Genomic DNA, 11,954 nt, shown 5'->3' on the forward strand with positions numbered 1-11,954 from the left:
CAGTGGCACGTAAAACTGCCCTTATGCCTAGCCATCGGTACCCCAGTGGTACGTAAGACTGTCCATATGCCTAGCCACTGGTACATCGGTGAGCAAGACCCTATCCCCAACCCCACCCGCCTGAGACAAAATGCATACGGGAAACAGTGCTTACTACACAGGTCATTATTGAATTTTGAAGATCTTGTTGAATTAGATGCTGGTAATGACAAGGACTACACTGAGAGGGATATGGAATGAGATTCTGGCGATGGTATGAATTTTAGTAATATATTGTTCAGGAGCTCAGGCAGAGGTGCATGGTAGCCTCAGGAGGTCAGGGCTCAAAGGGTTATCATGAAAGAGACCAGTACAAGAAGTATGGAGAAATGATGACACTCTTAAAGCTGAATGGCACTCCATCAATAGACAGCTGTACCCTTTGTCATTGAAAAAAAAAAAAATCTTATTGTCTCACTCAGTTGAAGTTAAAAGCAATATCTTTGCAAGCTTTCACTTTTAATTTTCTTCATCAATTTTTTCACACTCCAAACAGACATAAGAATGAGCCAGCTCAATCCAGGAAATCATAATACAAGGAAAAAATCAATGAAATATTGTTATACATGATAGAGGAACCTTAACAGTTTTCATGAATTAAACACACAGAAAATCACTACTGAGGGCTTACGAGTTGCCTTTTCCATCTCTGGACCATTTCTTGAGTTGTGAGAGTTTGTTTACCAGGAAGATTCCAATGCCCCTAGCTGCAATCATATAAGAAAATGATCTTTTGAACATTCTAAAATCTATGAAAATGCAGAGCATCTTAAATATTCAGGTAATACTGTTAAGCCTTCATCTATATTTGAAGTTGAAGACTTGAAACTTCAAGTTCATTTAAATAAACCATTAAAACCTTTTTAAAAAAGGACAAGAAAATATGATCTATACTGCATTATGACTTTAAAAAGTAAAGGCTTCAAAAACCCAAAACATACACCCATAAGGACCAATAAATAATATCAGTTAAGAGATCCATACCTTTATCATTCTTCTAATAGGTAAATGTGCCCTTCGTACCAAAGCATATTTATGAGCCCTCCCAAGCACAGTGAGTTTATGCAGAAACTGCTGTACTGACATAAAAAGGGAATATTAGGACAAGCAGAGCAAATGGGCTCATAAATGTGTTTTTTTGTCCACCTCCCCTAGCCGTGCACATACATAAACCATAATTAGCCCAAATCACACACACACACACACACACATAAGATCCCCCCCCCCCCCCCCACACACACACACAGATTGGGTGTTATGTAAACTCAATATAATGTCAAGCAACTCCTTTTGCTTACTTTCTGTCGGTTCTTATGACCACTGACTATGTTTTCTGACTACAATTTAAAAGTGAACAATATTACCAATTATGTTCAAGGTGTTACTTGCTAATCTGTTCTCTACTTTACAAATTGTATATATATATATATTTTCCCTTTTAAAGGAATAATGAGACACCAGAAATAGCATGATGTCACAGTCAAAATCAGACTCATCATTATAAGTACAATCCACCGTAGTCTCACCTTTACCACATGGCTTCATGATCCATGTGGTATTTGGATTCTTCCTGAATTCTTCCACAAAAAGATTGTAGTCTGCTGGGAGCATAAATGTCTGAGGGATGAAATCTGAAAGCAAATGAGAGAAGATAATACATTAATTATCTCTGTGTGGAGTTCATAGCAATAAAGTCATAGAAAATTCCAATCAGACATGATGAAAAACTCGAGGAAACACGACAACCCCCCCTCTTCCCCCCCCCCCCCCCTCCACACAAAAAATGCTACTGAAAGGAAAACTGTGTTATCAGCAAAACAAGGAACAGAAATAACGCACTTGAGCAGCTCTAGAAAATTTTGGGTTAATGTCCTCAAATCGAACAAGTATATCTACATTTTTCATTAACATAGAGAATGTGAAGCAACCTTATCAAAAACATTAGAAACTGGATTAAACAAACAAAAATTAATACAGCTGCAAAAAAAAATTTGTCGAAATGGAAATCTATAACATGCCCTGATATAGGGGAAATTATTAGGAGTGTACATGACTTTTCATTTTCATTTCTCAAAATTTGTAAAAGATGAGCAAAAGCAAAGAGCACATCTACATGTATTTCTAAATCTTATAGAATTTCGAGCTTAAAAAGAAAAGCATCAACATTAATAAATACCAAGGTGAGCAAAGCGTCCTGATTCATCTTTCTCAGCCAGGGGATTCCCTTCCTTCTCGAGGTCTTTGCGATAACGTTTGATGTTCTTTACCATCAAGTCTTTGCGGGTTAACTCAACATGGTTTGGGAAATGGTTGATCACTCTGCAGCAAAACAATAAGTAAAGTAATTATTTTCAATCTTTCTGTACAAAAAAAACAACTGTTTTGTTCTTTAAATTTAAAACAAAATTATGAACTAGAAAAAATGTATGAAAACCAAAAGTTTAGTCCATGAAGCTTTTCATGACATAAAATAGACAATTATACAACACATTACAATACTTACTTATCTTTTTTTTTTTGTCCTGACAATTTCTTCTTAGTCCTTCATAAACAACAAATCGATGCTCTAAAAAACAAAAAGAACTTCTCTTTTAGAAAAAGGTGGTGCCATAAAGGTTACAATATGCACAAAATATTAGATAAAAGCTTTCCATATAAATGAAACAACCAGTGTACTCACTGGTCATCTTGCAGTCTGAAGCCAGAGTCAACACTAAAGACATTCCTTATGTTATGGACCCCAGCCCTGAGGATAAGATACACTCAAAGCTATTGAATAAAATCATTTAATGGTAAAGAACATACATAGGGGAGGAGGAGGAGGGGGGGGGGGGGGTTGGACGAAACAAATTCAGTTCAGAATAAACTTAAAATGCTAAAGTTTGTGAGTGTGTGTGTGTGTGTGTGTGTGTGTGTGTGTGTGTGTGTGTGTGTGTGTGTGTGTGTGTGTGTGTGTGTGTGTGTGTGCGTGTGTGTGTGTGTGTGAGTGTATGCAAGAGAGAAAGAGAGAGAGAGAGAGAGAGAGAGAGAGAGAGAGAGAGAAAGATAGAGAGAGTAAGAGAGAGGAAGGAGAGAGAGGGGGGGAGAGAGAGAGAGAGAGACAGACAGACAGACAGACAGACAGACAGACAGACAGACAGACAGACAGACAGACAGACAGACAGACAGACAGACAGACAGGGTGTATGTGAGTAAATGTGTGCATGTGGATGCTGCTGTACGGCTTAATTTGCAAACAGTTACAGTATTTTGCAGCAATGCTTAACTTGGTCTATAAAATAGAAAATAAACAATTAGACCGTGTCCTGATCCGAGGATTGAATCAAGTTTACAGCAGGCTTGGTCAATAGGGAACTCTAGTCTTAAAATAGCAATGTGTGTCTCAAAATACAAAATATCTGACTGGCACAAAACAAATATTCTCACTATCAGCAAAGAATTACCAGTAAAAATTCCAATCATCCTCAGCACCAACTTGAATCCAACCACGATTCTCGAAATTGTTCAGTAGTACTGACTTGTCAAAATCAGTGGCAAACTTTATCCTCGACATATTGATTCAATGTGTGTTAAAACATAATAAACGATGATTATCCTGTAAAAAGAAATGAAAACTTCATAAATTTATTTGACATGAGAAACAAAAAATATTTGTCATAGGGAGAAATGCATTAACTGTTACATTAAATATGGAATGAAATGATGTAGACAGGGAATGAAGGAAAGGATGAGCAATTACAGAACAGATATTCCTTTTCATTTTCACCTCAAATCAATAGGAAACCATGGTGGGTGCGTCTCACATAAAATTTACAAAATTGTGCGAACAGGTTTGTTAGATTTATACTTTTAACATATTGTGAGCCGTTGAGTCCTGTATTAATATGTTGTTATTTTTCAAAAGAGTAAAAATCTGGCGCTAATGCAGTCATTGTGATTGGCTTTTCTTTTTAAAAGTGTGAGATTTTATCAATTTAATTAAATACGGGGGTGATAAAAACACAACAACTATACAACTTTTTTTTGAAATGTTGTCTTCCACACTGAAGTTTTGCGTTTCAATTTTGTACACAACATAATGGAAGTCAAAAGGAATTTGTCTGATAGGGCCTGTTCATGTTTTTTTGGATAATTCCACAGATAGTTTTGCTCTACATAACACGTAAAAAAAAACCCAACCCATTTTCAGCTATGTCCCCATTTTTGCAGCATGACGCACTAGTTCGCCTTTGGCCTACCATTAAAGGTCCCAACGATCGTGCCATATTGCAAGCTACAGTAGTCTAACAGGCCTACAGAAGTTTGCAGATAGTTTTTCTCAATCTCCTTTGCCTGCCGCGATCATGGTTAAGATTAGGAACAAGCAGAGAGTTTTTTATATAATATTGAATGTTTCCTCAACGCCAACTCATTTCATAAGTTTCACACAGGGTACGGAAACAATGTTAAAACAGTGCCCTTAATGCCTTCTTTGATGTCAAAAGTGTGGAAATGGTCCATCAGTTAGGAACTGTAGAGAACCAGAACAAAAAATTCCCTGACAAAACGAACATTTCAAATCAAACACACCATTCATACCCCTTTAAACATTACCAGGGTGCAGAATTCGGAAGATCAGCCCCATGAGACATCTGTCCGAAAGTGAAAGACTTTCTGACATCTCAACAACGGTACCATTTTCCTGTTTGCAAAGCTGATTTGAATCAGAGGAGAGCTATGTGTCCATGATTCCTCGATCGCCTTGAAAAGTGTGAACATTCCTCCATGACATTTGATTCCTTGGCAAAGCCCATATTCACATTTCAGGATTTTAACTGCACAAACGCCTATTTGGGAAACCTTACCCACCACCCTACTGTCTCCAGAAGCAACTCCAAGGTGTACAGTGTGTGCAGCTTTGAGTACTCATGGTTGGGTAGATCTTTGTATTTGGCCACCTCTGAACATTAAGAATGACGCATGTAAAATTTGGCAGTTCTCGGAACTCCAGAATTTTTTTTTTTATTCTACAACTCTGTAAGAGAAAAATATTTATTGTTTAAATGTTACAGGGAAGGAAAGATCATATTTCAAAAAGAAAAGAAGGGAAAAAAACAAACCTATCATTTCATGACTCTCCTTAAATTACTAGACCTTTTAAATAGTATACATTTAGCGTTTATAGGTGGTTTTCAAGAAAGCCTTTTCCATATTCGAAAACAAGTTCCTCTGAATTTTATGTCAAACTACATTTGAATGAATTATATCTGCTCTAAATTACAACATTCTCGTACAAATTTTGTGCAAGATATTCAGAAAAAAAGTTGTACAGTTTTTTGGGGGATCACCCTGGAACTGATGCACAATATAACAGTAATTAATCAATATTATATTGTTTTGACACCAAACATCTTTCAAGACAAACTTCAAAAACAAGGAGATCAATAAAATTCGGGCCATGCAGAGGTATATATATATTTTACCTCCAGCACACATAATTTTAAAATATTATCTGAAAATCTTTTGGTAATAAACACACTAATACACATAGGGTATGTGGGTCAAATGTATGATCTGTCTATAGTCGATAATTAATAAGCAACCACGACTAGATCTACATGATGCATGCATTGCTAATAAAATAATACTTAAGTACGGCTAGACTGGCAGGCTAGCCGTACTTAATGACGGCTAGACGGCTGGGCTAGCCGTACTTAATAAAGATGGATAGATTGACAAACAGCAAAAAATAGGCTTATTGAATTGTAAATAAATTTTTAGTTAGCAATACCTTAAGTATTTGTATTTCGGACAAAACCAAGAGGTGCCTTACTGACAGTGCATCATATATTTTAAACTTGAATAATTACTAATGAGACCTGTGCCCTCAACAGGTTTCTAAATAGGGCCTAAAATAAGTTGGCTAGACTGGCAGGCTAGCCGTACTTAATAATGATGTCTGAATTGTAAATAAAATTTTAGTTTGCAATAGAAGGCCTACCTAAAGTAAGTATTTGGATTTCAGACGAAACCAAAAGGTTGCTGACATGCATGTATTTTAAACCTGAATAATTACTAGATCTAATGAAACCTGTGTACTCACTAGGTTTCGGTCAATACGGCCTAACCAAGATCTAAGTATGCTAGCCACTTCGATAAAAATAATAGATTTCAAGTACAATTTTAAGTGTCATATCATGACATGACATGATATTGTATTCAAAATTCATTCAAATCACTGTCGGCATCAGGCATTTCTAATAAAATTCTGGCGCTGTTTCGGTAGTTCCCATACCCCCCATTGCCCCCCTGACTTACTTAAAAATAGGGGAAGGGGGGAGTTTCAGGGGGGCATACCCCCCTGAATTTTACCATAATTTGATGTTTTGCAGTAAGGTTTGATATCTCTCGCTCGCCGCACATCAAACATTATAATTATAGATCTAGGTCTAATCTAGGTCCAAATAAGGAGGGGGGCGGGGGGGAACTACCGAAAAAGTGAGAAAAAAAAAATCTGACATGCCCATCCATAAAAACTGTTAAGATTACATGTGGTTCTGTATAAAACAAGACAAATAGCTACTCATAGATTCTTCACATTCCTGTGGAGCAAATTGAAATTGAAGTAATTCACTATATTTGTACTTTAATTGGACGTGGTCATTATCGAGTTATATTATAAGGGAGTATCTATGTGTACAAGGTAATTGACTACGAACTTGGATAGAGAAAAAAAGGCAGCTGAAATGGCTATTGTCAAACAACGTGGCCTTACATAATGCACACATCGGAGAATGTTGGAGTTCCCACAACACGATACTTCTGTGAAGAACGAGGGTGGACTTTCCAGTTACCGTGTACGTAGACTCTGAGACAACGTGCCCGGTTACCGTGTACATAGACACTCCGATATTATCATAGGATTATATAGGGCCGTGATCAGATAGGTGTAGGAGGTATGTCATTGTAAGACTTATTATAGTAATCCTGGACGAGATGACTATACATTGCAATGCTCATTCGTCTTATCTGTTTCAGAATTGTGAACATTGCTGATAGATTCAATAAACTCCATCGTTGAAAACTGTGGTCTAATTTGTTGCGATTACCTGGCAAGCCACAAGCATGTGAAATGAGCGTAGGAACTTAGGGTAATGAGTAAAAGGCGGACGGGGGGTACAAAAAGAGACGCAAAATTTGAACCGCCCTACCAAGCCGCGACTTAGCCTGAGCAGGGATCGACGCGACTTCATCAGGTGGGTCGATGCAGTGGATGGAGCTCCAAAACCTGTAAGACCCACACAAATCGTTCCCGCTTGAAACTTTAAGTATAGCATACAACCATAGATAACGAGTAGAATCTAGATCAAGGATTAGATCTAGCCCTTGTCATCTCATTACAAGCTATTTCGGCACTCATTTGACGTGTGGCGTGGGGGCCAGGCGGGATCGTGATCGTTAAGACCTTAGGCTAAGCTAGACCTAGAATCTAGGCCTAGATTTAGATCTAGTTGTAGTAATCCAGATCTAGGGGTTTTGCGGTGATGGCTAGAAGGTTAAAAATGGCCATAGGCCCAAGTATCAAGTATGATGTGCTCAAACCGTTTGCTAGGGAGGGTGACGTCGAGGCTTGGTTGCAGAAGGTAGAGTTGGTGGCAAAACTGACCCACATTGAAGACGTGGCCAGTTTTATCCCATAGTACTTGGAGGGGGGAGCACTAGCTGTGTATCTAGAGATGAGCGAAGAAGAAAACGGGAGCATAAAGCTCATCAAGAAGAACTTGAAGGAAGCGTTTTGCGACAACCAAGGGCGCAGTAGTGGGTGGGGGGCTTGCAGCCGCAGCGGTAGATCAGGCAAGGGGAAACAAAATATCTGGGGGGGGGGGAATGATGCAGTACAAGAACAGTCAGGTGAAGTGTTTCATTTGTGAGCGCGGTCATTTTGTTAGAGAGTGCCCAGAGAAGTTAAGCAAGAAAAAGTCATTCGTGTGCTACAGGTGAGTTGGGGAAGGGCATATTGTGCTGATTGGCATGGATGTAATCGGACAGCTAGGAGGGGTGACGGTGGGGCAACACAAGATCCAGTTTGGAAAACGGGTGGCGTGTTTGGTTGTAGGGGTGCCAGCAGGGGAACAAACCTGTCAAAGGGAAGAATTGGTTATTCGTGATAATGATTTCGATGCAAAGTTTGATGGTGAAGTATGGACGGTCAGGTATTTTTTTAAAGGGGCAGGCCAGGGGACACCGAACTTGAAAAATAGAGTCGCACTCTATGACAGGGGCTTAGATTGTGCAAAACAGGAAAAATTTGAGAAAGAAGTTGAGCAGTGGAAAAAGGAGGGGACCCTCGTTCCTTGGGAAGAAGATGCAGGGGGAGTTATCACACTTTTGGTGGTGAAACAGTCCACGAAGAAAAAGGTCAGGCCAGTGTTAGACTCAACAAACTGGTAGAATGCTACAGGGGGGACGAGCTAATCGATGTCTGCGTGGACACTCTCCGTGAGAGGAGAAGGGTTTGTGGGGAGACTCAAATAGTGAATTTGAAGGCAGCCTACCTACAAATTCGGGAGAGGCGAGAGCTTTGGAGATTTCAGCTGGTGTGATTCAAGGGCCGAACCTACTGTTTGACGAGGTTGGGGTTCGGATATAACTCTGCACCTTGTATCATGACAAAGGTGCTGAAGACAGTGCTTAGATAGTCCCAGGAGATCCAAAAGGACACAAGCAGGTATATCGACCATATACTGGTGGACGTGTCCATGGTGAACACCGAGAATGTGATTTCACACTTGAAGTCATATGGGCTGGAAGCTAAACCCGCAGCACAGTTGGAGGGTGGGTCGGCACTCCGGTTGAAGTTGATGAGGGACGAGAACGGGTCACTGGTGTTCTGGCGGAACGCAGAGGTACCAAAGGTGGACAGAAAGCTGAGTAAACGGGAACCGTTTTCAATTTGGGGGAAGTTGGTGGGGCACTACCCCTTAACCAGATGGGTGCGCCTGGCTTCCAGCTTTGAGAAGCGTCAGGTCAAGGGAACCAGTTGGGACGACTATGTTGGGGACAGGGCGCAGTCAGTGATGGAGGACATTGTGAAGCAAGCGGCACAGCATGACCCAGTGGGAGGAAAGTGGAAAGTGGGCCGATCCAAACAGGGTGTTGTATGGTGCGATGCAAGCGAAATCGCGATGGGAGTGATGGTAGAAATTGGCGACGTGCAGGTGGAGGATGGGGCTTCGATGCGCAAAAGTGGGGATTTTCATCACATTAACGTGGCCGAGCTAGAGGCAGTGCTAAAGGGGATTAATTTGGGGGTCAAGTGAAGACTGCAGAGGATGGTGGTTCTGACAGACTCGGCCACCGTACGCAGATTGATCAAGGTGATGCTGTCAGAGGAAAGGAGGATCAAGACGAGCAGTGCAGCAGAGATCTTGATCAAACAGAGGTTGACGACACTGAAGGCCTTGGTCGAGGAGCTAGGACTTGCAATGGACGTCAGGCTTGTGGCTTCGAGGGACAACAAGGCTGATAAATTGACCAGAGTCCCCAGGTCATGGACGAGGACTTGCAGCGAGTGCAACGGTTCGGTAGCATGTTTCTCAGGGTCGGCCACAGTTAAGCAACTGCACGATAAGCACCACATGGGCGTCGAGAGATCATGGTACCTGGCAAAGGTGGATCCGCAGATCACCAAGGAGAAGGTGAAGTGGGTGGTCCAGAACAGCGAGAGGTGTAGTAGTATAGACCCTGCTTCTGGAGTCTACGATGTCGGGGAATTGGGGGTTTGCGGGACCTGGGAGCGGCTAGCGATTGACATTACACACTACTGTGGTGTCTCATTCCTGACCATGTTGGATTGTGGACCTAGTCAATTTGTGATTTGGCGACGGTTGAAAGGTGAAACTGCTCAACACATCATTGACACGTTGAGGCAAGTGTTTCACGAAAAGGGGCCAGTAGGTTCTGATCGATAATGCCACAGCATTTAGGTCAGAGCAATTTGAAGGGTTCCTGCAGGACTGAAACACGAACGCCATGTTCAGGGCAGCGTATAGGCCTAGCGGAAACGGGATAGTCGAGCAAAATCATCGAACTATGAAAGCTATGGCAGAGAGGGGGAACATCTCACCATTGGTAGCTGTGTATTACTACGATTGCTCTCCCAGGAGTCAGCAGCACAAAAACTCGATTCTGCACAAGTCAGTTATGACATATGAGTGGAGGCAGCCTGATGAGGCACCCTTAAAACCAGAGTGTGGAAACTCAGTCCCAACGGCCTCGTTTAGTGTTGGCAAGGAAGTCTGGGTCAAGCCGGATAATGCGAAATGCACATCAGAGTCGGGCCTCGGGGTTGTCACGAAGGTGAACTCCGCGAACAACGTAGAGGTTGATCATATGTCGTGGCATGTCTCAGACCTTAGACCTATCAGGGGTAAGGGGGCGGGGGGAAACCGCAGAAACTGAAGATGATGCTCTTTAAGTGGGGAGTTGGTTTTCATTGTATTGATCAATGAGACGAAGGGGCCTGTGGTCTAATTCACTGCGATTACCTGGCAAGCCACAAGTACGTGAAATGAGTGTAGGAACTCAGGGTAGTGAGTAAAAGGCGCATGGGGTATAAAAAGAGACGCAGAATTCGAACTGGCCTTCCGAGCCGCGACTTAGGCTGAGCAGGGATTGCCGCAACTTCAGGTGGGTCGACGCAGTGGATGCAGCTCCAAAACCTTTAAGTCCCACACACATCATTCCCGCTCGAAACTATAAGTATTGCACACAACCATAGATAACGAGTAGAATCTAAATCTAGGATTAGATCTAGCCCTTGTCATCTCATTACACTTTAAATTCCCACCATGATGGGAGAATAAAGGCAGCCATAAGACATCTAGACTCTAGTCATGTATACATGAAGCAGCGGCGAGCACCTACCACACCTCTGTGATTGGCCAAAATATATCATGACGTATTCCTACCATCTATTTTCGTCGTTCCGGGGCTTCCCAGGCCAGTTTGTGTGATGGGCTACGTCACTAGATATAATAGGTTTCATTGCAGACTGCATGGGCTGTGTGCACTCGCGCGTGTGTGTGTGCGTGTGTGCATCAGAGTGTGCGTGCAGTTGTGTGTGTGTGCGCGCAAGCGTGTGTGTTTGTGTGTGTGTGTGTGTGTGTGTGTGTGTGTGTATGCGCACGCACTTGTGTGCATGTGTGAGTGCAACTTTGAGGAGAAGGTAAATTTATGGAACGAGAATTTCTGAGATTGTTTAAATAAAAGATAACATAAATTAATACCAAAAATAACAAACACGGTGAGATCTAGATATCTAGATCTAGATTTAGATCTAGAATTCTAGATCTAGTCAGTTACTGGTGAGAGAAACAAGAGTCTTGGGCCAATGACTTGGGGGAAGCTGTGGAAGTCGACAAAAATAGATGGCGGAAATACATTATCTATATTTGGGCCAATCACAGAGGTGTGCTAGGTGATCGACAGCTTCATGTGTTAAGTAGACCTATAGATTCTAGACTAAGTAGTAGTCAAGTCTCTTACTCTAGAGACAAGTTACGAAGTTAGATCTAGATCTAGATCTAGATCTAGTAAGATAATATGTTGACCCAGGCAGGACTCATTTAGATATCAGATTTCTAGGTCTACTCAACCTTGTTTGTTTTTTCCTCTGATGGCAGAAGGTACTCTGGATAGTAGCACAATAAAAGTAACACTTCATGTATCCCTAACCTAATGTCTGCACATTTTTTTAATATTCCACATGCACATTCCTCCAAACATACAGCGGTTCGCGTCCTTAGTTTCCATGAGCCGCCATCTTGAACATGTATCGATCTAATCTATTTCGGAATTTCGGTGAAAGCCTTATTTCCCTACATTGGCGAATAAGTATTCTATTTACTGAACTTATTCACAAATTTATTATAAAA

At 41.3% G+C, this 11,954-nt stretch overlaps 1 protein-coding gene across 2 annotated transcripts in view; it reads right to left on the reverse strand.

Moving 5' to 3' along the window:
- The window catches only part of LOC101847804 (probable tubulin polyglutamylase TTLL1), a 31,638-nt gene extending 19,702 nt beyond the window's left edge, over positions 1 to 11,936 (reverse strand). The window contains exons 1-6 of one of the 2 annotated variants that reach the window (XM_005093558.3): positions 11,808 to 11,936; positions 3,483 to 3,634; positions 2,720 to 2,785; positions 2,216 to 2,358; positions 1,566 to 1,670; positions 671 to 746 (exon numbers count right to left, since the gene is read on the reverse strand). In XM_005093558.3, coding sequence (XP_005093615.1) covers positions 671 to 746; positions 1,566 to 1,670; positions 2,216 to 2,358; positions 2,720 to 2,785; positions 3,483 to 3,592 — 500 coding nt within the window. In that variant the 5' untranslated portion in view covers positions 3,593 to 3,634; positions 11,808 to 11,936. Of the gene's footprint in view, positions 1 to 670; positions 747 to 1,565; positions 1,671 to 2,215; positions 2,359 to 2,719; positions 2,786 to 3,482; positions 3,635 to 11,675 lie in introns of both variants that reach the window. The other variant, XM_005093557.3, reaches the window with a different exon arrangement.
- Positions 11,937 to 11,954: the final 18 nt, after the last annotated feature.

Source organism: Aplysia californica, unplaced genomic scaffold (assembly GCF_000002075.1).
Source record: "Aplysia californica isolate F4 #8 unplaced genomic scaffold, AplCal3.0 scaffold00066, whole genome shotgun sequence".
Taxonomy (NCBI): domain Eukaryota; kingdom Metazoa; phylum Mollusca; class Gastropoda; order Aplysiida; family Aplysiidae; genus Aplysia; species Aplysia californica.